General features: G+C 37.8%; 2 protein-coding genes across 2 annotated transcripts; both read left to right on the forward strand.

The window, feature by feature from the left end:
- The first annotated feature begins 521 nt into the window (after positions 1-521).
- On the forward strand, positions 522-6,308 carry chmp4bb (charged multivesicular body protein 4Bb). Its single transcript, XM_066643838.1, has 5 exons — positions 522-894; positions 2,176-2,353; positions 2,699-2,813; positions 3,267-3,393; positions 4,415-6,308. Exons 1-5 carry the CDS (start codon positions 711-713, stop codon positions 4,474-4,476), a joined length of 666 nt encoding a protein of 221 aa, XP_066499935.1. The 5' UTR covers positions 522-710; the 3' UTR covers positions 4,477-6,308.
- A 679-nt stretch (positions 6,309-6,987) lies between these two features.
- On the forward strand, positions 6,988-25,287 carry LOC136666153 (eukaryotic translation initiation factor 2 subunit 2-like). The gene is made up of 9 exons (XM_066644192.1): positions 6,988-7,149; positions 20,191-20,374; positions 21,222-21,322; positions 21,525-21,630; positions 22,062-22,162; positions 23,340-23,488; positions 23,595-23,651; positions 23,740-23,825; positions 24,020-25,287. Exons 1-9 carry the CDS (start codon positions 7,135-7,137, stop codon positions 24,193-24,195), a joined length of 975 nt encoding a protein of 324 aa, XP_066500289.1. The 5' UTR covers positions 6,988-7,134; the 3' UTR covers positions 24,196-25,287.
- Positions 25,288-25,454: the final 167 nt, after the last annotated feature.

Genomic DNA, 25,454 nt, shown 5'->3' on the forward strand with positions numbered 1-25,454 from the left:
TCAACCACCACAAATGTGCAGCATATACCTGGATGATGGGATGTTTGGTAAACCAGTTTTTTTAAAACGTTTCCAGATTGGATTAAGATGGTTCAGATATCTCAGGATAAAGATTTATAGATCTGGATTTTCTGTGATTTAATACTTCTCAAATAATTTTCCCATTTTTTGTTCATGAAAAATAAAATCATTAAATCAAGCATTGTTCTCCGCGTGGGTTTCCTCCCAGTGCTCCGGTTTCTTCCCACAGTCCAAAAACACATGTTGGTAGGTGGATTGGCGACTCAAAAGTGTCCCTAGGTGTGAGTGAATGTGTGTCTGTGTTGCCCTGTGAAGGACTGGCGCCCCCTCCAGGGTGTATTCCCGCCTTGCGCCCAATGATTCCAGGTAGACTCTGGACCCACTGCGATCCTGAACTGGATAAGCGCTTACAGATAATGAATGAATGTTTTAATCTTGAAAACCAGCCCCTGGTGTTCAGGTGTTTTGGCTGTTGGCTTTTGTGGTGATTCAGTTGGTGTGAAGGGAGTTTCCCCACAGTGACATGTTCTTCCTGAAGGGGGCAGCTCAGGGTCCAGTCAGTGTCGTCACTAGGGCCTGAAGACGGAAGCTAGAGCATCAACACAAGGGAGAGTGACTTCAGTAAACACACACGGTCTGATTTCAGGGATTCGGGTCGTTTGTTTCGCAGCTCCGGGGCCCCTGTAGACATGTCTGTGTTTGGGAAGCTGTTCGGTGGTGGTAGTAAAGGAGGCAAGGGCCCCACACCACAGGAAGCCATTCAGAAACTCCGAGAAACGGAGGCGATGTTGACCAAGAAGCAGGAGTTTCTAGAGCAGAAGATCGACGCGGAACTACAGACGGCCAAGAAAAACGGCACGAAAAACAAGCGAGGTATTCTACATTACCCTTTTATCCTTAGACACGACTCTAAACCTAACTAACAAGGTTGGCCTCGTTTTCGCCAGCATGTCACTGGAACTGACCGGTCCACCTTAAATGGTGCGGCAGTTCCATGTACCTGACGCAGCATTTAAGGTGGTTCGGAAAATTCTAGTCTATCACACAATAAACCAGTTCTTCTCGTTGCTTTTCTCAGTCACAAGCCGGTTAGAGTACTGTTTTAATACACGGCTACGTTCACTTGCCCTTATTCAGTGTGTTCATCTTAGAAATATCGTTTTTTGGTCTTCTGATTTCACCGTGACCATGAAATACCTTGTGATACCTGAAATAATATTAACGTCAACGTCAGAAAATAGTTTTCGTGGTGGCTTTACCAATTCTAGTCCTATTCTGAATTGGAAGAAAGTTAAATTCATTGTAAACATCATAAGAACCATCAGATATCCTCGTGATTATATAATAATAGTGAAATAAATGGGCTGTAAACGTGCTTTAAAGGGTTTCAATAAAGGCTGGACCCAGTCAGTTATTATAATGTTCCTTCTGTTTAAAGGCACCAGCCATTTTGTCTGAGAAACTTCCTTCATGAGTCTAAAGTGTGTTACTTATTACATGTATGACTTTCAGTAGGCTACATGTTAAATACACTATTAATTACCAAACGGGTCGCTACGGATTTTTTTTTTACCAAACCTCTTGTCATTAGTGCTTCGTCTGACATTAACGTCATCGTGAAAATAATGGTTTCGTAACAACCGAGAAACTCGTGATATTTTAAGGCAGAGCCGAATGTCTCTTGAATCCAGTCCAGGTCTTTGTTGTGTTCCATTTGTTTCGGGGCTGTTGCCGTCTCACCTGAGCCAGGTAATCAACTTACCACAACGCTGATATGCTGACGTGTGGTAAGAGCTGGTGATAAAACATGAACTGGATTGTTGATTCTGGATAATTATTTAACCATCCTGATGGAACCATTTTTTATTATTAATTTTCCTAATCCAAGACTGCTTGGTTTAAGCTATCACATATTAGTACTGATTAAATATGATTTTCTCTTTTAGCAAAGCCCGCCCACTGCCATGAATCACCCCTCTGAATCACCTACTACGCCGCACATGATTTTGTGTTGCAACACACATGAAGGGGAAATCCTTTGCAAACATACCCACATTTATAACCTGGCAGAGTCGTTAGGTCATTCAAAGAATAAGTCACTTTCTATTTATACCTGAGGTTGGATTCTAAAATCTTGCTTTCATCTTTCTGAAGCTGCCCTTCAGGCCTTGAAGAGAAAGAAGCGCTACGAGAAGCAGCTAGCCCAGATTGATGGCACTCTATCCACTATTGAGTTCCAGAGAGAAGCTCTGGAGAACGCTAACACTAACACAGAGGTTCTCAAGAACATGGGCTATGCAGCCAAGGCCATGAAGAATGCTCACCAGAACATGTAAGTTGAATTAAATATGTCAATCAAACTGGTGGTAATCACTGATCCTATAAATATTGTATTGTCACAGAGCTGTTATGTGAGTAATTTTGTATCGAAAGTAGGGCTGAGCTGTTAATTGATTTATAAGAAAATATTCAATTTGAAGTGTACAATTTTAATCATGAGTTGTATTATTTACAATTGTCTTTGGGTATTTTAATCAAGGAAAAATGAAGCATTCCAGTATAATTCTATAGAATGTTTGTCTTACTGGGAATTCCTTGAAAATGTTCATATATTTAAGATAAATGCTTATATCTTCCTCTCTTTATTGCCTGTTTTTAATCATCCTTGTGTTTTTAGGGACATAGACAAAGTAGATGACCTCATGCAAGACATCACTGAACAGCAGGAGCTGGCACAGGAAATCTCAGATGCCATTTCAAGACCTGTTGGATTTGGAGAAGAGTTTGATGAGGTACAGCCAGCCCTTTATTCCTGCAGTATATGATAATGTAGTTCATCTGCATATCAAATAATATTTAAAATAATGATTGTCCTCTTACAAAACACTTAAGTTTCCTGAAACATTTATTAATGTAATGATTAAGACGACCACAGGGGATCCCTTATAATGAATGCAATATAATAGAAAAGTGTTGTTCTATATTTTGCATACTATTCAATATGGACGTGTTCAGCTTTGAATATATCTATATGTCAATGATGTAGAGCTCTGAATAATGAACATGTTGTTAAATAGTAGGGAATGAATTCCTGAAAGCTCCTCTGCGTCCTAAAATTGTAATGAATTAAATTTTTCCTGTTTTCCTTGGTGTCCTGCTGAAAACAGTACTGCTGATTCATTCTCCTGTGTTCACTGTGCGCTGGTTCACTATCTCATGACTAATTTAGTTATTATCTGCCCCAGGATGAGCTGCTTGCTGAGCTGGAGGAGTTGGAACAGGAGGAACTGGACAATACCCTGTTGGAAATTGGCGGCGCAGAGAATGTCCCTCTGCCCAGCGTGCCTTCAACCACATTACCCAGCAAACCAGGTGACTCAGCTTTTGTGCGAATAAGAACATACCTAAACAACATCAGACACAGTTATAATATTTTGAATGGAACTAATGTTACTACATGGTTGTAACAGCATATAAGTGTAAGATGTGTGCAGCCAAAGTTTTCATAAGTTTTCAAGACTTAATTCAAAGAACGTCTTTGGTTTATTTTTATTGGGCAGCTGATAAACGGATCAGTAGGAGAGTCAAAAAAATACTCTTTGCAGTTAAATTCCACTAATAAGAAAACTCACAACAACAAACATAACTGTAAAGTCAAACAGAGTGGTTTGTTTGTTTGTTTGTTTGTTTTAAAGAAAGCTGTGTTGTATTTGGAAAATTTGAGAAATATAATGAACCACTGGTTATTTACAAGGGGTCACAAAATCTGTAAAAGATAAATAAATAAGAAAATAGCCATTTTACACCAACAATAAAGGTTTAAAAGTAATTAAAAGTAATTTTAAATAGTTTCCTTGGGCAAAACCATTTAGGAATGTTTAAAATGGCTGAGGAAGAATAGAGAGGGCTTCCCACGGGTCCATGAGGCCATGCCTTCAACATTCCTTCAAACATTCCATTCTACCCTAGTCCTTATAAACATTCATATCATAAATAGTGCATTTAACAAAAGAGATGTATTTATTTTTTGTGTACTAGCCTGTTCTGTTTTCCAAATCCTAGCAGGTACTTTTTTTCCAAAACTATGCTGAGTGTCTCAGACACCAGTCAACCTGTTTGTAACTACTGTTGTAGCTTTCAGAGAGAAACAAAATGTCAGACAGCTTCTTCATATCACCACCCCCTGTGAATAATTCTGACTTGTAATTTGAATGGAATGGAGCAGCTCACATCCTACCATTCTGAATTACATGGCTGACACCTTATTTATTTGAAAACAATCTGTCAAGTTAAGCCCTTTCTTCTCCTGTGAACTTACCATTTCAGAGAAGCTTCATAACAATGACAGAAGTCACTTCTTTTTTTTAACCTTCTATTTTTCTTTGGTTTCCAGCCAAGAAGAAAGAGGAAGAGGATGAATCTGAGATGGAAGAGCTGAAGGCATGGGCAATGTGAATCCATTTTAAACTGCTGGACTGTCTTTATCACTCACTATGGTTGACTGATGTTCAGAGTGGGCCTGAACAATTTCTGAGGGTTAACATTGTGAAAACAATTGTCTTGGAATTTTTAGCTCTTATTGCTGACTTCAACAAGTCCAGGAACACGGAAGGTACCTTTGTAAAGGGATGTAAAACAGGCAAAGAAAGACTAAACACAGAAGAAAACAATCAGATGAAATTTGTGAAATGATCCAGCATTGTTTGTCTACGATTGACGCTCTGTTCCTAATATTACTAATTTCCCCCTTAAAATTGGAGGTTAATAATATTGAACCACCTTAAAGTTATTCTTGACAAGCTTTGAATGAGTAATCCCATAAAACGTCTACCTCTATTTGTTTATTGTAGTGAAGTCAATCACATGTCCGTAGCCAGGTAGAAAAAGTGCCAGGGTTACAGTAAACAAACTCATTTAGCATGTGTTTTCATAGACCTGCTGATGCTTGTTCATAGACAATTGATTTTTTTTGTACACACTCTGTTCCTTAACCCTGTTTGAGAATGTCCATTTTGAAGCATCTCCATTGACTGATGTGATACTGGGGACAGATTTGGGTTCTGTAACAACTCTTTCAACATTTATCTCACAGTCCATTGTTTCATGAATGTTATTTAAGCATCCAGGGTCATTTTGATCATTTATTTCCATGCACACATTGAAATGGATGAAAATAAGTCTTATGGCTAAACTATTTCCCCATTCATGTGACAAAAAAACTAAAAGAAGTGTTTGCAGTGGAATTTCAAACCGATTTACGAAGTTGTCTGTCCCTCTGATCAGTCTTCATTAATAAAAGAGGACAAATGATTTACAAAGGTTGTAAAGATAAAGTTGTAAGTTAATGCCTAAGCTAAACAATTTTCATCTGAGCAGATCCCTACACTTTTACAAATAAAGTGCAAAAGATGGTCCTTTGGAGCTGTGTCATAAAAGAGCAACTTTTGGGTCCTTATTGAACCTTTCGGTAGAGTTATTTAAACAAGCACACCATTGATGTGAAGCACCAAATCCTAAAAGTGGTTAAAGTGGCCCCTTGTGGTGAATTTTCAGCCTGCTAAACATGAGTGAGTGAGTTACAAGTCCGATTTATGAAATGCTTCACATCTAAAACAGCAGTTGAAACAAATACTTTGAATGGTTCTTTAGGGAACCAAAATCATTCCCTTTGTAGCATTGCTCTGAAGAAATCTTTTGGCACTTTAGATTTAAAGAGTGTAGGAGTTTACAGATATGCTGTATCTTTTATATAGGAACCGGTATGTAATACAAGGTGTGTACATTTGTATGTTGGAGATTATCCAGATGAGACTTTTATTTGAAAGATCATTAAACTTTGCTTTGATTCTTTGTTCTGGTGTTGTTGGTTGTGCTATGAAACCCCTGTAGGATATATATAAAAAAAATTCTTGCTTATAAAACAGGCTTACTAACAAAAACACCAACTGGTTTTGCACTTGAAGCATATAAAGATGTGTGTGCCCTGCTATGTGCCTTAATTATTGGCATGCTTATGCAACCTGCGTGGCATGTCTTAACATGACTCTCTCACTAATGTGTGATGCCTGGCAGCTGAGTTGTGAGATTCACTGACTTTAAAAAGTCAGTTGAAGCATGACATATTTACTTTACTTTTTTCCCTGCTCCTATTTGTAGATACTTATGCTCTGCATTTCCTTATGCTGTCAAGGCTGTCTGTGTTGAATATTTTAATTCTGAAGGTGCGGACTTGCAGAAATGTGGTTCTGATAAATGCTTACATCGCAATGGCCATTTGAATTGATGATTTTCTGCAATAAAGAATCACAAGTATTTTTGCCTCCTGGTGTAACTAAATAAACCCCTTCTCAGAAAATAAATATTAAATATTTAAGTAAAACTACTCTTTCTAATTCTAATTAAGGCTATATCAATTTTATACAGTTCTTGCAACAACCTTATTTTTATATGTCTTTACTGGTCACAGTTGTCTGTATTATTATACTATGTTCCAATTGATTTGTTGGTACCCCTTAAAAAGTATACAGTTAGTTTGAAATAATATTATAATTAATTTATAAATATATATAAATATTAATTCAGGTTCATAATGATTTAATCAATGGCTGGATGCGGACTGTAAGAGCACATTTATGTTGAAAATGTCTTTGCTTGTAGGCTGCACACGCAAGTAGCTAAAGTTCCTACATTTTTCTAAATGTCTGCATAACGGTTGAGATTGAGTTCCGTTGCAAAATGCTTGTGTTCTAGAGAAAATCATTTATCCAAAATCTACAGAAAGTTATTACATAAATTAATAATATATAAAATGTTTGAAACTCTTTTGAAGTGTTAAGAAAAGGATTTGATTAAAAACAAACAAATTAATTAATTAATAATAATAATTTTAAAAAATCTGTCGGAAGTGCATTTTAAACTAGGGGAAGTGTGCAGGTTGTAAGGAGCATGATTGGAACACAACCTCTACGATCATTTGGACAGCGCATGCGGAGTGAAGAGCTGTTTTCTGATGCAAGATACGCACAGGGAAAGTGTTCTAGTACATTTCACTGTTTTGTTTTTTGACAAACATCGATAAATCACTCAGAAAGAGCATAATTATTTACAGCAGCCATGTCGGATGATGAGGTGAGTGGAGAAGACTGTTGACATGTTCTGTACGGCTTCTGTTTAAAGCGTTTTGTGACCTGGGCCCTTTGATGTAACGTTAACATTAATTTTTGTAGCGGTATCTGCGCTTTATTCGAATTTCCAGTTCCATCTTAAATGGTGCAGCAGTTATACGCACTACAATGGAACTGCTTTGGCATTTAAGGTGGAACGGAAAATTCGCGGGCTAATAAATCAACACTTCCAGTCACAGAACATTGTTTGTTCACTAAAAGGGAAATATCATTAAGTTCCCGAAAATTCTTCGCAGTTCATTCGGGATGGTGTAAAAGAGAGGGCTGATGTTAAACTTACAAACATTTGTCGATAGTGGTCGTGATAGGAGCCAGGGGTTCCAGTATCTCTACTACAAAAATGTTCACTGTGAATTTACTGTCCACAACCACCAGTGAACTGAGTTTTGGCTGTATGTAGTGAAGATAACGGTTAAATTAAGTTGGAAGTAATAAAATGGATAAATTAAGTTAAAGTAACTTGTCTTTAGGCACAAAGTAGCACAATATTTTACTGAAGTCAAGCCAGCCTCCACTTGGAAAAGCTTGGTCAAGCCAGCCCCCACTTAGATTTGGTGGAACGTCGTATTCTGAACATTACGGTAATAGCGTGCAGAGGAACAAATTTCTAAATAAAAGCCAAAAGTCAATGACAGGAAATGTATGTAATAATAAATAATTTTCTAAACAAATAATAAATGGATAAACAACAAATATTTGCTATTTTGTGGAAATGATGAAGATTTTAGGACATGACTCTCAAGTCACTCTGATGTGCCATTTATAAAAAAGGCCCTTTGTGTAGTCCTATGTCTGTAAATTTATTTCCAAATTTAAATAATTATTAAAAAGAAACCTTTAGTTTGCACAGAACAATTTCACTTCATAATCATAGTACAACACCTGATTATGTCACTCAATTAATATAAAGTCATTCTGATGTGTCATTTCAAAATAAAGGCCCTTTGAATTGTCCCATTTCTGTAAATTAATTTCCAAATTTAAATAATTATTAAAAGGAAACCTTTAGTTTGCACAGAACAATTTCACTTCATAATCATAGTACCACATCTGATTATGTCACTCACTGAATATCAAGTCATTCTGATGTGTCATTTCAAAATAAAGGCCCTTTGAATTGTCCCATTTCTGTAAATTTATTTCCAAATTTAAATAATTATTAAAAAGAAACCTTTAGTTTGCACAGAACAATTTCACTTCATAATCATAGTACCACACCTGATTATGTCACTCACTTCATATGAAGTCATTCTGATGTGTCATTTCAAAATAAAAGCCCATTGAATTGTCCAATTTCTGTACATTTATTTCCAAATTATAATAATTATTAAAAGGAAACCTTTAGTTTGCACAGAACAATTTCACTTCATAATCATAGTACCACACCTGATTATGTCACTCACTTCATATGAAGTCATTCTGATGTGTCATTTCAAAATAAAAGCTCTTTGAATTGTCCCATTTCTGTAAATTTAATTCCAAAATTTAGATCATTATTAAAAAGAAACCTTTAGTTTGCACAGAACAATTTCACTTCATAGTCATAGTACAACACCTGATTATGTCACTCATGTAATATGAAGTCATTCTGATGTGTCATTTCAAAATAAAGGCCCTTTGAATTGTCCCATTTCTGTAAATTTATTTCCAAATTTAAATAATTATTAAAAAGAAACCTTTAGTTTGCACAGAACAATTTCACTTCATAGTCATAGTACAACACCTGATTATGTCACTCATGTAATATGAAGTCATTCTGATGTGTCATTTCAAAATAAAGGCCCTTTGAATTGTCCCATTTCTGTAAATTAATTTCCAAATTTAAATAATTATTAAAAAGAAACCTTTAGTTTGCACAGAACAATTTCACTTCATAATCATAGTACCACACCTGATTATGTCACTCATGTAATATGAAGTCATTCTGATGTGTCATTTCAAAATAAAGGCCCTTTGAATTGTCCCATTTCTGTAAATTTATTTCCAAATTTAAATAATTATTAAAAGGAAACCTTTAGTTTGCACAGAACAATTTCACTTCATAATCATAGTACCACACCTGATTATGTCACTCATGTAATATGAAGTCATTCTGATGTGTCATTTCAAAATAAAGGCCATTTGAATTGTCCCATTTCTGTAAATTTATTTCCAAATTTAAATAATTATTAAAAGGAAACCTTTAGTTTGCACAGATTAATTTCACTTCATAATCATAGTACCACACCTGATTATGTCACTCATTAAATATCAAGTCATTCTGATGTGTCATTTTAAAATAAAAGCTCTTTGAATTGTCCCATTTCTGTAAATTTATTTCCAAATTTAAATAATTATTAAAAGGAAACCTTTAGTTTGCACAGAACAATTTCACTTCATAATCATAGTACCACACCTGATTATATCACTCACTTCATATGAAGTCATTCTGATGTGTCATTTCAAAATAAAAGCTCTTTGAATTGTCCCATTTCTGTAAATTTAATTCCAAAATTTAGATCATTATTAAAAAGAAACCTTTAGATTGCACAGAACAATTTCACTTCATAATCATAGTACCACACCTGATTATGTCACTCATTAAATATAAAGTCATTCTGATGTGTCATTTCAAAATAAAAGCTCTTTGAATTGTCCCATTTCTGTAAATTTAATTTCAAATGTAAATAATTATTAAAAAGAAACCTTTAGTTTGCACAGAACAACTTCACTTCATAATCATAGTACCACACCTGATTATGTCACTCACTTCATATGAAGTCATTCTGATGTGTCATTTCAAAATAAAAGCCCATTGAATTGTCCCATATCTGTAAATTTAATTCCACATTTAAATAATTATTAAAAGGAAACCTTTAGTTTGCACAGAACAATTTCACTTCATAATCATAGTACCACATCTGATTATGTCACTCACTGAATATCAAGTCATTCTGATGTGTCATTTCAAAATAAAGGCCCTTTGAATTGTCCCATTTCTGTAAATTTATTTCCAAATTTATATCATTATTAAATGTGAACCATTAGTTTGCACAGAACAATTTCACTTCATAATCATAGTACCACACCTGATTATGTCATTCATGTAATATGAAGTCATTCTGATGTGTCATTTCAAAATAAAGGCCCTTTGAATTGTCCCATTTCTGTAAATTTATTTCCAAATTTATATCATTATTAAATGTGAACCATTAGTTTGCACAGAACAATTTCACTTCATAATCATAGTACCACACCTGATTATGTCATTCATGTAATATGAAGTCATTCTGATGTATCATTCCAAAATAAAGGCCCTTTGAATTGTCCCATGTCTGTAAAATTAATTTCAAATTTAAATAATTATTAAAAGGAAACCTTTAGTTTGCACAGAACAATTTCACTTCATAATCATAGTACAACACCTGATTATGTCACTCATGTAATATGAAGTCATTCTGATGTGTCATTTCAAAATAAAGGCCCTTTGAATTGTCCCATTTCTGTAAATTTATTTCCAAATTTAAATAATTATTAAAAGGAAACCTTTAGTTTGCACAGAACAATTTCACTTCATAATCATAGTACAACACCTGATTATGTCACTCATGTAATATGAAGTCATTCTGATGTGTCATTTCAAAATAAAGGCCCTTTGAATTGTCCCATTTCTGTAAATTTATTTCCAAATTTAAATAATTATTAAAAGGAAACCTTTAGTTTGCACAGAACAATTTCACTTCATAATCATAGTACCACACCTGATTATGTCACTCATGTAATATGAAGTCATTCTGATGTGTCATTTCAAAATAAAGGCCATTTGAATTGTCCCATTTCTGTAAATTTAATTCCAAATTTATATCATTATTAAATGTGAACCATTAGTTTGCACAGAACAATTTCACTTCATAATCATAGTACCACACCTGATTATGTCACCCACTGAATATGAAGTCATTCTGGTGTGCCATTTTAAAAAAGAACTTTTGTAAATGATCACATTTCAGCTATATTCACTCCGGATGTTGGAATTGTTATTAAAAGGAATCCTCCAGTTTGCACACACCACTTTCACTTTATAATGAAAGTACACCCCTAAATATATGTCTCTCACTTAATATCAAGTCATTCTTGTGTGCCATTTCAGATTAGGACCACTGTAATCAATCAGATTTAAATTATATTCACTGTAGATGTTGAGATTGTTAATAAAAGGAATCCTCCAGTTTGTAAACACTACTTTTTTGTACTATTGTAGTGTGTCTAATTTGTTCATCCACTCATTACATCCAGATCACATTACTGATATAATGCACGACGCGGTTCCTCAGCGCCTTCAAGAGTAGTCGACTCATGTACCGAGTGATTACTCCAGTGTGAATCGAAGGAACTGGCGTTAGAAGCGTGCTGGAGTCACTCCCTCACTGGTGGATTACCCCTTCAGGTCCGGGGAATTTTTTTGGGGGGGGGGTTAAGGGTGGGGGCTGTTAGCCTCCGACTTCGGGACAAGGGAAGTGAGGCTAACAGGGGCGCACCTCTGGACGTTGTCGCAGGGCCCCCTGCCTCCGTGGCGTCGTCGCAGGGCCCCCTGCCTCCGTGGACGTCGTCGCAGGGCCCCCTGCCTCCGTGGACGTCGTCGCAGGGCCTCCTGCCTCCGTGGACGTCGTCGCAGGGCCTCCTGTCTCTGTGGACGTCGTCGCAGGGCCTCTCGTCTCCGTGGACGTCGTCGCAGGGCCCTCTGCTCCCAAGGATGTCGCTGCACTCCCTCCTGATCTCCAGGAGAAGCTTGCAAGCCTCTTGGCACGTCTGGAGGTCTCCGTGAAGGCGGCACCCGCCGCTCCTGTCTCCGTGAAGGCGGCACCAGCCGCTCCTGTCTCTGTGAAGGCGGCACCAGCCGCTCCTGTCTCCGTGAAGGTGGCACCAGCCGCTCCTGGACCCGTGACTGTGGCTCCGGCCGCTTCTGCACCCGTGACTGTGGCTCCGGCCGCTTCTCCACCCGTGACTGTGGCTTTTTTACACATTTAAAATATTCCGAAAGATGGTTCTTCATGGAACCAATAGTACTTCTCCTATGGCGTCACGATTAGCGGGGCAGACTGACGGAGGCGGACGCACTTGCTAAAACACAGTAATTTTAATGAAACAAAAGATACAACAAAACAAAGACTGGCAACTACGGAAACAACTAGACATATGAAATGAATTGAGGAAAACAACAGAGACAGACCAAACTAAGAAACAAGACACAGATACACTGGAGGCGAAACAACGATACTTAGAGGAAAGAAATGACAAGGCTTGGGGAGAAAAACAAAATGACATGACTACAAATGAGAATTACACAAACCGACATGACTTTGGAATCAAAATGAAACGACTAGGAAACAAAAACAACCTGACTTGAAGTGGGAGAGAAACAACACCATATGACTATGAAAAAGGAAGAAACAACATGACTGGGAAACTAAACGAAACGTCTTGACTAGGAAGTTAACAACACAAAACGAAACGACATGACTTGACTGGGAAAGAGCAAAACAAATGACCGATAACAGGAAGTGACACAAGGGAACTTAAATACTACATACAAACAAGACACACCTGAGACAGATAACGAGGACAGCGGACAAGGAGGCGGAACAAAGGCGGGACATGGGCGGAGACAAGGACAACAGACACAACAGAACAGACACAGGAGCTGGGGACATGACCGGACCGGATATAGGAGACTGGACACAGGACAGGACAGGAGGCTGACAAAGGGAGGCTACAGGAGAAGAGACTTGGGACAAGACAGAGGACAGAAACGGGACAAGACAGAACTAGAGACGGGTGATGAAATACTGGAATGAAGAGGGGGACGGACTGGAGACAAAACTGGAGAGCAGACGGGACTGAACGGGTGACTGAAAAAAGGGAAAAGGAGACAGGACTTGAGACTGGAAAGGACTAGACAGGACACATGAGACTGGACCGGAGCAGGAAACTGGACAGGGTGCTTGACATTGGATAGTACAATGGATGGGAACGGGGATTGGACGAGACTAGGAACTGGAGACAGAAGCAGGTGACTGAACAGGTTTAGGGACAGAAGACTGGACATGGGCAGGTGACAGGACAGGGGACTGGAATGGAGACAGAACATGTGGCAGAACTGGGTAATGGGACTGGAAGGGAGACAAGACAAGTGACTGAACAGGGGACAGGACATTTGATTGAACACTGGATGTATACGGGGACTGGACATGAGGCAGGACAGGTGACGGGACTGGGTGTTGGGAATGGACAGGAGACTGGACTTGAGACAGGACAGAGGGTTGAAATGGAGACTGGACTGAAGACAAGACAGGTGAAGAGACAGGTGATAAGACATAAGACTGAAATGTGGACTGGACTGGATTAACAGGGGACTGGATAAGACTTGGCAGGGGAACAGGGACCAGGACGTTTACCGGGACTGACACGAACACAGTGACAGGGACGGGAACAGAGACAAAGGCAGACACAGGTACAGGGACGAGGACTAAGACAGGAACCAGGACAGGAACAGACATGGGAATCAAAACAACTGGGGGATGCCCAGGACTGGCAAATGTCTGAGGGGAAGTCTGAGGAACCAGCCTGGGCACAGTTATGGGGACACGACCTGAAGCGACCAGAGCCACAGTCACGGGTGCAGAAGCGGCCGGAGCCACAGTCACGGGTCCAGGAGCGGCTGGTGCCACCTTCACGGAGACAGGAGCGGCTGGTGCCGCCTTCACAGAGACAGGAGCGGCGGGTGCCGCCTTCACGGAGACAGGAGCGGCGGGTGCCGCCTTCACGGAGACCTCCAGACGTGCCAAGAGGCTTGCAAGCTTCTCCTGGAGATCAGGAGGGAGTGCAGCGACATCCTTGGGAGCAGAGGGCCCTGCGACGACGTCCACGGAGACGAGAGGCCCTGCGACGACGTCCACAGAGACAGGAGGCCCTGCGACGACGTCCACAGAGACAGGAGGCCCTGCGACGACGTCCACAGAGACAGGAGGCCCTGCGACGACGTCCACGGAGGCAGGAGGCCCTGCGACGACGTCCACGGAGGCAGGAGGCCCTGCGACGACGTCCACGGAGGCAGGGGGCCCTGCGACGACGTCCACGGAGGCAGGGGGCCCTGCGACGACGTCCACGGAGGCAGGGGGCCCTGCGACGACGTCCACGGAGGCAGGGGGCCCTGCGACGACGCCACGGAGGCAGGGGGCCCTGCGACAACGTCCACGGAGGCAGGGGGCCCTGCGACAACGTCCACGGAGGCAGGGGGCCCTGCAACGACGTCCTGTACTGGAACTGTTAAGGGTTTAGGGGGTCTGATGGGCGAACTCTTGAGGGATTTCTTTAACCATGGATCCCCCAGAGGTGCGCCCCTGTTAGCCTCACTTCCCTTGTCCTGAAGTCGGAGGCTAACAGCCCCCACCCTTAACCCCCCCCCCCCCCAAAAAAATTCCCCGGACCTGAAGGGGTAATCCACCAGCGAGGGAGTGACTCCAGCACGCTTCTAACGCCAGTTCCTTCGATTCACACTGGAGTAATCACTCGGTACATGAGTCGACTACTCTTGAAGGCGCTGAGGAACCGCGTCGTGCATTATATCAGTAATGTGATCTGGATGTAATGAGTGGATGAACAAATTAGACACACTACAATAGTACAAAAAAGTAGTAAAAAAGTAGTGTTTACAAACTGGAGGATTCCTTTTATTAACAATCTCAACATCTACAGTGAATATAATTTAAATCTGATTGATTACAGTGGTCCTAATCTGAAATGGCACACAAGAATGACTTGATATTAAGTGAGAGACATATATTTAGGGGTGTACTTTCATTATAAAGTGAAAGTGGTGTGTGCAAACTGGAGGATTCCTTTTAATAACAATTCCAACATCCGGAGTGAATATAGCTGAAATGTGATCATTTACAATAGTTCTTTTTTAAAATGGCACACCAGAATGACTTCATATTCAGTGAGTGACATAATCAGGTGTGGTACTATGATTATGAAGTGAAATTGTTCTGTGCAAACTAATGGTTCACATTTAATAATGATATAAATTTGGAATTAAATTTACAGAAATGGGACAATTCAAATGGCCTTTATTTTGAAATGACACATCAGAATGACTTCATATTACATGAGTGACATAATCAGGTGTGGTACTATGATTATGAAGTGAAATTGTTCTGTGCAAACTAAAGGTTTCCTTTTAATAATTATTTAAATTTGGAAATAAATTTACAGAAATGGGACAATTCAAAGGGCCTTTATTTTGAAATGACACATCAGAATGACTTCATATTACATGAGTGACATAATCAGGTGTTGTACTATGATTATGAAGTGAAATTGTTCTGTGCAAACTAAAGGTTTCCTTTTAATAATTATTTAAATTTGGAAATAAATTTACAGAAATGGGACAATTCAAAGGGCCTTTATTTTGAAATGACACATCAGAATGACTTCATATTACATGAGTGACATAATCAGGTGTTGTACTATGATTATGAAGTGAAATTGTTCTGTGCAAACTAAAGGTTTCCTTTTAATAATTATTTAAATTTGAAATTAATTTTACAGACATGGGACAATTCAAAGGGCCTTTATTTTGGAATGATACATCAGAATGACTTCATATTACATGAATGACATAATCAGGTGTGGTACTATGATTATGAAGTGAAATTGTTCTGTGCAAACTAATGGTTCACATTTAATAATGATATAAATTTGGAAATAAATTTACAGAAATGGGACAATTCAAAGGGCCTTTATTTTGAAATGACACATCAGAATGACTTCATATTACATGAATGACATAATCAGGTGTGGTACTATGATTATGAAGTGAAATTGTTCTGTGCAAACTAATGGTTCACATTTAATAATGATATAAATTTGGAAATAAATTTACAGAAATGGGACAATTCAAAGGGCCTTTATTTTGAAATGACACATCAGAATGACTTCATATTACATGAATGACATAATCAGGTGTGGTACTATGATTATGAAGTGAAATTGTTCTGTGCAAACTAAAGGTTTCTTTTTAATAATTATTTAAATTTGGAAATAAATTTACAGAAATGGGACAATTCAAAGGGCCTTTATTTTGAAATGACACATCAGAATGACTTGATATTCAGTGAGTGACATAATCAGATGTGGTACTATGATTATGAAGTGAAATTGTTCTGTGCAAACTAAAGGTTTCCTTTTAATAATTATTTAAATGTGGAATTAAATTTACAGATATGGGACAATTCAATGGGCTTTTATTTTGAAATGACACATCAGAATGACTTCATATGAAGTGAGTGACATAATCAGGTGTGGTACTATGATTATGAAGTGAAGTTGTTCTGTGCAAACTAAAGGTTTCTTTTTAATAATTATTTACATTTGAAATTAAATTTACAGAAATGGGACAATTCAAAGAGCTTTTATTTTGAAATGACACATCAGAATGACTTTATATTTAATGAGTGACATAATCAGGTGTGGTACTATGATTATGAAGTGAAATTGTTCTGTGCAATCTAAAGGTTTCTTTTTAATAATGATCTAAATTTTGGAATTAAATTTACAGAAATGGGACAATTCAAAGAGCTTTTATTTTGAAATGACACATCAGAATGACTTCATATGAAGTGAGTGATATAATCAGGTGTGGTACTATGATTATGAAGTGAAGTTGTTCTGTGCAAACTAAAGGTTTCTTTTTAATAATTATTTACATTTGAAATTAAATTTACAGAAATGGGACAATTCAAAGAGCTTTTATTTTGAAATGACACATCAGAATGACTTTATATTTAATGAGTGACATAATCAGGTGTGGTACTATGATTATGAAGTGAAATTGTTCTGTGCAATCTAAAGGTTTCTTTTTAATAATGATCTAAATTTTGGAATTAAATTTACAGAAATGGGACAATTCAAAGAGCTTTTATTTTGAAATGACACATCAGAATGACTTCATATGAAGTGAGTGATATAATCAGGTGTGGTACTATGATTATGAAGTGAAATTGTTCTGTGCAAACTAAAGGTTTCTTTTTAATAATTATTTAAATTTGGAAATTAATTTACAGAAATGGGACAATTCAAAGGGCCTTTATTTTGAAATGACACATCAGAATGACTTCATATTACATGAGTGACATAATCAGGTGTTGTACTATGACTATGAAGTGAAATTGTTCTGTGCAAACTAAAGGTTTCTTTTTAATAATTATTTAAATTTGGAAATAAATTTACAGAAATGGGACAATTCAAAGGGCCTTTATTTTGAAATGACACATCAGAATGACTTCATATTACATGAGTGACATAATCAGGTGTTGTACTATGACTATGAAGTGAAATTGTTCTGTGCAATCTAAAGGTTTCTTTTTAATAATGATCTAAATTTTGGAATTAAATTTACAGAAATGGGACAATTCAAAGAGCTTTTATTTTGAAATGACACATCAGAATGACTTCATATGAAGTGAGTGACATAATCAGGTGTGGTACTATGATTATGAAGTGAAATTGTTCTGTGCAAACTAAAGGTTTCCTTTTAATAATTATTTAAATGTGGAAATAAATTTACAGATATGGGACAATTCAATGGGCTTTTATTTTGAAATGACACATCAGAATGACTTCATATGAAGTGAGTGACATAATCAGGTGTGGTACTATGATTATGAAGTGAAGTTGTTCTGTGCAAACTAAAGGTTTCTTTTTAATAATGATCTAAATTTTGGAATTAAATTTACAGAAATGGGACAATTCAAAGAGCTTTTATTTTGAAATGACACATCAGAATGACTTCATATGAAGTGAGTGACATAATCAGGTGTGGTACTATGATTATGAAGTGAAATTGTTCTGTGCAAACTAAAGGTTTCCTTTTAATAATTATTTAAATTTGGAAATAAATGTACAGAAATTGGACAATTCAATGGGCTTTTATTTTGAAATGACACATCAGAATGACTTCATATGAAGTGAGTGACATAATCAGGTGTGGTACTATGATTATGAAGTGAAATTGTTCTGTGCAAACTAAAGGTTTCTTTTTAATAATTATTTAAATTTGGAAATAAATTTACAGAAATGGGACAATTCAAAGGGCCTTTATTTTGAAATGACACATCAGAATGACTTGATATTCAGTGAGTGACATAATCAGATGTGGTACTATGATTATGAAGTGAAATTGTTCTGTGCAAACTAAAGGTTTCCTTTTAATAATTATTTAAATTTGGAAATTAATTTACAGAAATGGGACAATTCAAAGGGCCTTTATTTTGAAATGACACATCAGAATGACTTTATATTAATTGAGTGACATAATCAGGTGTTGTACTATGATTATGAAGTGAAATTGTTCTGTGCAAACTAAAGGTTTCTTTTTAATAATTATTTAAATTTGGAAATAAATTTACAGACATAGGACTACACAAAGGGCCTTTTTTATAAATGGCACATCAGAGTGACTTGAGAGTCATGTCCTAAAATCTTCATCATTTCCACAAAATAGCAAATATTTGTTGTTTATCCATTTATTATTTGTTTAGAAGATTATTTATTATTACATACATTTCCTGTCATTGACTTTTGGCTTTTATTTAGAAATTTGTTCCTCTGCACGCTATTACCGTAATGTTCAGAATACGACGTTCCACCAAATCTAAGTGGGGGCTGGCTTGACCAAGCTTTTCCAAGTGGAGGCTGGCTTGACTTCAGTAATATTTTACATATACTACTAAGTCATATTTCAGTAATATCATAAAACCCGGTCTTAATCAGCACACTTTCTGTGAGGGAAGCTCTAAACTTTTCAGTCATTTTTTTCCAGCATTTTTTTTTATTTAAATTAGCTACGTTTCTCTGAATCCATTCATATTAAACCACTTTGTTTTAATCTTAATCCTTTATTCATACAGACATTTAGAAACATTGGTGAAGTTCCCCCTTTAAATCAGGGGCTTTTTTGACAGTTCTGGAACTTTTTTGCTGAGCTGAAACAGCTGAATATAACACACTGTTTACAGAGCTGCTTAGAAACTAGTAAGTACTCATGACATGGAGAACCTGCTAGCTAGGTTCTGTACAAAAAGTAGCTATGACATTTAAAGAACATCTAGAACTGAAATGCAGTGTATGAAAACTAATGGGCAAAAATATTTGAAGTAGCTAAATGCATTTCTCCAAATAAAATTACAATTTAATCCATTAGCAGGTTTACCTAGGTCATGGGAAATTAGCGTATTATAGAAAGTGGATATCATAACCTGGATGTTTCTTTCATTATCTGTAAGCACTTATCCAGTTCAGGGTCACGGTGGGTCCAGAGCCTACCTGGAATCATTGGGCACAAGGCAGGAACACACCCTGGAGGAGGCTCCAGTCCTTCACAGGGCAACACACACATTCACTGACACCTACGGACACTTACGAGTCACCTACCACCTACCACCGTGTGTTTTTGGATTGTGGGAGGAAACCCACACGGACACAGGGAGAACACAACAAACTCCTCACAGACAGTCACCCGGAGCGGGACTTGAACCCACAACCTCCAGGTCCCTGGAGCTGTGTGACTGTGACACTACCTGCTGCGCCACCGTGCCGCCCTGGACGTTTCTTGCAGACTTAAAATAATTGACAGGAACATTTCTTAGAATGCCATGGTTAGCACACAGCACAAAGTCTGAGACAAGAAAATAGGACAAACCTGTACATGAGTAATTTATATTTCTGACATTTTATTCTGAAGTCATAACACTTAAATGTATTGTTTATTTGGATATGAATGGATGAAAATGCCATATATCATTTGCAAAAATAGATTATAACTGTTTTTGTTACATAAACCCATGAAAAATCATAAGTCTCTCTCAAAGGTAACACACTTCCAGCTAAGTCTGAAGTGTTCACCCTTTAAAAACAGGAGCATAACTTTGCTTTGCCCCATCTCCAGATTTTGTTTGATCCTACCATGACCAAGAAAAAGAAGAAGAAGAAGAAGATGAAGGCATTTATGCAGGATGAGGAAGGGGATGGTCTCGGAGAAGAGACGCAGCAAGTGGAGACACATGAAGTTGAACCTGAAGGAGGAGAGGAGCGAGAGATTGAGCCTGAGGAGGATGAGGGAAAGAAAAAAGGTGGGATACTAAAATTCATTCATTCATTATCTGTAAGTGCTCATCCATTTCAGGGTCACGGTGGGTCCAGAGCCTACCTGGAATCATTGGGCGCAAGGCGGGAATACACCCTGGAGGGGGCGTCAGTCTTTCACAGGGCAACACACACATTCACTACGGACACTTTTGAGTCGCCAATCCACCTACCAACGTGTGTTGTTGGACTGTGGGAGGAAACTGGAGCACCCGGAGGAAACCCACGCGGACACGGGGAGAACACACCAACTCCTCACAGACAGTCACCCAGAGCGGGAATCGAATCCACAACCTCCAGGTCCCTGGAGCTGTGTGACTGCGACACCTACCTGCTGCACCACCGTGAATATTATACAAAATATAAATATGCTGTGGAAGCTAAAATCAGCACTGTCAAACACTTGTATGTCCATTATTTTGGGCCTTGATAATTTATGTAGATTACGATTTTTGACAATTCCACCCCTTTAGCTAGAACATCCCCAAATATGATTCTACCAAATGGTTTGTGTGAAGGAAGCACGGCATTGCTCCAATACATTTGAAGCCAGGCATGGCCTTACAGAACAACCCTAACTGCCCAGATGTGTTATGTTAACTGCTTAAAGGTTTAACTGCTATCCTTGGTGCTCCAGCAAAACAGTTTTTAATATTAAAGTAAATATTTGCACAAGGAGGACAAAAGTAGAATGGGTTCTTCAGCATTCAGCTATGTGTTTGAGAGTTTCTCATGGCAGATCAAACAAATCTGCAAAAGAGCTGCAGTGCATCTATCTGTTTTGGTGTTATTGATAAATGACAGAACCTTGATATAAATATTACTCCTCCACAGATCTAACAGACGACTTGGACGATTTAAACTTCTTAAACCAGAAGAAAAAGAAAAAGAAGCCTAAGAAAAAGTTTAATGATGATGTCGAAGAGGGCCTTAAGGTTGGTTCGAGTCCTTAATTTTTCCTCCATGTATCAGATGAATCCAACTTGGCATAAATTGAAATTGGCAACAACATTTTAAGACCAATTGTATGTTCAGCAGTTAGCATTCAGCTTTGTGTATTATGTATCCGTAGCTATGGCAGTAGCAATGATATCAGAAACTAATTAATTTCGATCTGATCTTTGCATTGGTTTTCAGGAGTTGAAAATAGATGGGGAACAGCTGGAGCTTTTAGAAGATGACGATGTGAAGGTGAAGAAGGTGGTATTTGCAGACGAGGTTGACATTGTCGAGAAAGATGATGGTAGGCAAGCCTTTTGATTGTAAATATCTTTTCATTATTAATAAATCAGAATGCACTTCTAGAAATTACTGATGTAATACATTACTAATTTGGAATTCAATTTAAAAACTACACTAATACAGTAATAAAATGTGCTACACTGAATACACTATTGTCTATATTTTGCATTATTCGTTTTACATTTACAGAATGTACAAACCCAAGAATTATATTTTAACAAAAAACATATTTTTTAGATAAAGATGTACGTACATACATAAAGAATTCTGGTCTTCCTGAGCTGATATTTTTTAAATATTATATACATCCTAGTAATAAAGTTGAGAAGTGTATTGTTTACCATGTTACTTCTCTCAATAGTTTCTCAAAGGTACCATGTAGTTATTTATGCAACCAAGCTGCTAACAAAGCAACATACATGTTCTTTGCAGCTATGGAGGATGATGAGGGGAAAAATACAGATGGGATCACCTTCAGCTCTCAGACGGGTCCGCCTTGGGCAGGGTCAGGGAGAGACTACACATATGATGAGGTACATTACCTTTTTAATACCACTAATACTGGTGCAGTGCATTGTTAATTTGGCATAGAGTTCGTTATATGCGCATGAAGGCACACATTGTATATACAGTGGAACCTCTACCTACGAACTTGATCCGTTCCGTGACCCGGTTCGTAAGTAGAAAAGTTCGTTTCTCTAGTAAATTTTCCCCATTTAAAATAATGGAAAAGCAATTAATGCGTTCCAGCCCCCACCCCGAAAGTCACTGATATATGTTTACAAAACTCTCAAATTAGTAAAAAAAATACATGTAGCGTGACTAAAAATAAAAGAGAAATGCAGTGGTAACAGTAATAAAAAAGAAATAAAGTTTTAATTGGTTACATATCGCTACCTTGAAGAGGTGACGACTGGCTGGAGGAGTAACACAGGCACTGGCTGTATGACGGGAGGTGAAGGGTGGGTGGAATAACGGAGAGTAGGCGGGTGAATGTTGGGAGACGAAGCATAGGTACGGTTTAACTTAGCACGAATTTCAATGTCTGCTATTTACACTAATGCTAAATTGCTAAAGCTACAATTTGCTACTCTTAAAAGCTCACTCAAGTCTGGGAGCGCTGGGAGACTCGCCGATTGGGGTCAGTGGCCATTTCCAGCCGCCGTCTCGGCGGAGGCTCGGGGTCGTTTCTAGAGTCATGGTTCGTTGGTGGAGGCAAAAAATATTCAAATGCCCTGTTCGTATCTTGGAAAGTTCGTTAGTATAGGCGTTCGTTAGTAGAGGTTCCACTGTGCTTGTATTGATTTGTGTTCCTGCCCGGTTAATGTATGATTGCACTGACAGGTCTCAAATGTATGAACTGTTATCACAAATTTTACCATTCAGACTGATAAATCATACAGTAATTAATTAATATAATCATAATCTTGCTCATAATAATCAGACTGATATTTTTTCTCATAATCCTGCCTCCTCCCCTTAATGAGTTAATCTTCAAATGTTTTTAGACTCCATAATTTTTGAACTGTTGAATGTTTTGACTGTTAGCTGCATCGTTCGTCCTATCAGCTAAAGTGGCTTATTTAGTCACTGTGGTTTTGAAAAATTCCAAAGATGTTTTCTCTTTCATTCTTTTAATCGGACCACCGTTCGATTGACTGGCTGATAATTGGCTATTTGGATATTTATATTTATGTAATGTCTCCACAGCTTCTGAATCGCGTGTTTAACATCATGAGAGAGAAGAATCCTGACATGGTTGCGGGAGAAAAGAGGAAGTTTGTCATGAAACCTCCTCAGGTCGTCAGGGTGGGAACAAAGAAAACATCTTTCGTCAACTTCACTGACATCTGTAAACTGTGAGTGTGTTTGCCTTCTGTGTCTCACCGGACAGGCCTAACTTGACTTCAGCAGTCAGTTTCTAACCATGTAATCATTAATGCTTTCCTCTGCTCATTTCTGCAGCTTGCATCGTCAACCAAAACATCTCCTGGCTTTCTTATTGGCTGAATTGGGAACATGGTAAACACAGGTTTATTTCGTACAATATTACAGTTACAATATGTATTTGTCTGTGGAATTAATACAACTAAGAATTTCTGTCCTGAAGTGGTTCTATAGATGGAAATAACCAGCTGGTTATTAAAGGACGATTCCAGCAAAAACAAATAGAGAATGTCTTGAGAAGATATATCAGTAAGTATATCTGTAATCAAGTTTTTCTTCCCCCAAATTAATCATTGCTGGTTACACGTAGCGTGGACTCACCTGTTAGAGTCTCAGTAATACTAACCATATGTCTCCACTGAGACATATGAAGCCAACTACTACTTATTTTAATGCCTTTTTTAAAATGAATACAACCTAACCTCCCTGTTTTTGTTTCACAGAGGAATATGTGACGTGTCACACGTGCCGCTCTCCGGACACCATCTTGCAGAAGGACACAAGGCTCTACTTCTTGCAGTGTGAGACATGCCACTCGCGCTGCTCTGTCGCCAGCATCAAAACAGGTTTCCAGGCTGTCACTGGCAAGAGGGCACAGCTCCGTGCCAAAGCTAACTAACCTTTGACCCTGTGTCTGCCCCTTCTATGCTCCTCCCCACACTGCCCCCATGTGGCCAAGAAGTTGATTTTCTCTTCGGTCTTGCCTTTGAAAAGTTCAGTGCTCTTTCTTGCAGGGCACCGCAAGGAGCTCAAAGATGTGGACTTCTGAAGTGAGCTGAGTAAAAGCTTTGTAGGGGCTTGTTGAATAATGTACAAGAATACATTAATGTGCAGTACATGCAGGGAGGTGGAAACCTGTAACCAAGTGGTATTATGATTAGAAGTGTTAGCGCACTATGCTCAGAGGGATTTTTTTTTCTACATATTTCTTATATATCAGTGCTGTCCAATTAAAAACATGCAACTCCACTTTTGTGGATTATTAATTTACTAAATGAATATTCCATGATGAATAGATCAATAGAAATGCTCAACAATGACTTGAAATGAATAAAATATTTTTACATTGATTTCCCCTGAAAGTTTTGTATAGTTACTATTTTGGAAGATATATGTTTTTTTTTGCTGGACAGTGACAGTATGCAAAATTATGCATATAGCTATTTGTGGAAAAAAATACATTTAGTAAATACTTGGAGAAACTGGTTCATTTAAAACAGGCATCTTCTTCCAGTGGTTTAAATTTCATTCTATCCCTGGACATTATCCCCCCCCCCCCCCCCCCGACTAAACCTCATTTACAGTCCTTCATTATCACTGTTTTCATTTACTTCATGAAAACTACTGAAAGATGATTTTCTTTGCTGACTGATATGGATAGGTTTTCTTTTTTTAATTTATTTTTTTATTTTTTCTTCTGATGTGACATGGTTTAAAGTTCTCTGTAACAAAGCCCCAGTTGACAGTTGTTTATTGCTACCATACCTAGGTCTGGACTACTAAATCCCATGTAATAAAACTCATTTTTAATGAAACAGTCATGCAGAGGTTTTTTTTTGTGTACATGTGATTGTGAAGGTTGTGTAAAATAATAAATGGGGCTGCAGATATGACAGTTTTGAGGCTGATTTGAACCATTATGACAGTGTTTAGGCTGCTGAAGCATTTTCTTTTGTTTGTCTTTAAATGATTTATAATAAAATACAATTTAATACACTGCATTGACGTCTCTGTGGATTCTGATGTCTCTGAACTCATGCAGCAGCAGTGGAGAGGTGGTAAACCTACTCTGAAAAATAGCTGGAATTATTTATACATTTTTTGTTTTATTTGCCTAAGATTAGTTGTTATACATATTATAATGTTATTAATCTTTTA

This window comes from Hoplias malabaricus, chromosome 14 (assembly GCF_029633855.1).
Source record: "Hoplias malabaricus isolate fHopMal1 chromosome 14, fHopMal1.hap1, whole genome shotgun sequence".
NCBI classification, from domain to species: Eukaryota; Metazoa; Chordata; class Actinopteri; order Characiformes; family Erythrinidae; genus Hoplias; species Hoplias malabaricus.

Coding starts and splice junctions, on each gene's coding strand:
- chmp4bb (XM_066643838.1), top strand. CDS start 711: ATGTCTGTGTTTGGGAAGCTGTTCGGTGGTGGTAGTAAAGGAGGCAAG. Junction 2,354..2,698: donor AAGAATGCTCACCAGAACAT/GTAAGTTGAATT, acceptor TTGTGTTTTTAG/GGACATAGACAAAGTAGATG. Junction 3,394..4,414: donor CACATTACCCAGCAAACCAG/GTGACTCAGCTT, acceptor TTTGGTTTCCAG/CCAAGAAGAAAGAGGAAGAG.
- LOC136666153 (XM_066644192.1), top strand. Junction 22,163..23,339: donor GAGACTACACATATGATGAG/GTACATTACCTT, acceptor ATGTCTCCACAG/CTTCTGAATCGCGTGTTTAA. Junction 23,652..23,739: donor TTGGCTGAATTGGGAACATG/GTAAACACAGGT, acceptor TCTGTCCTGAAG/TGGTTCTATAGATGGAAATA.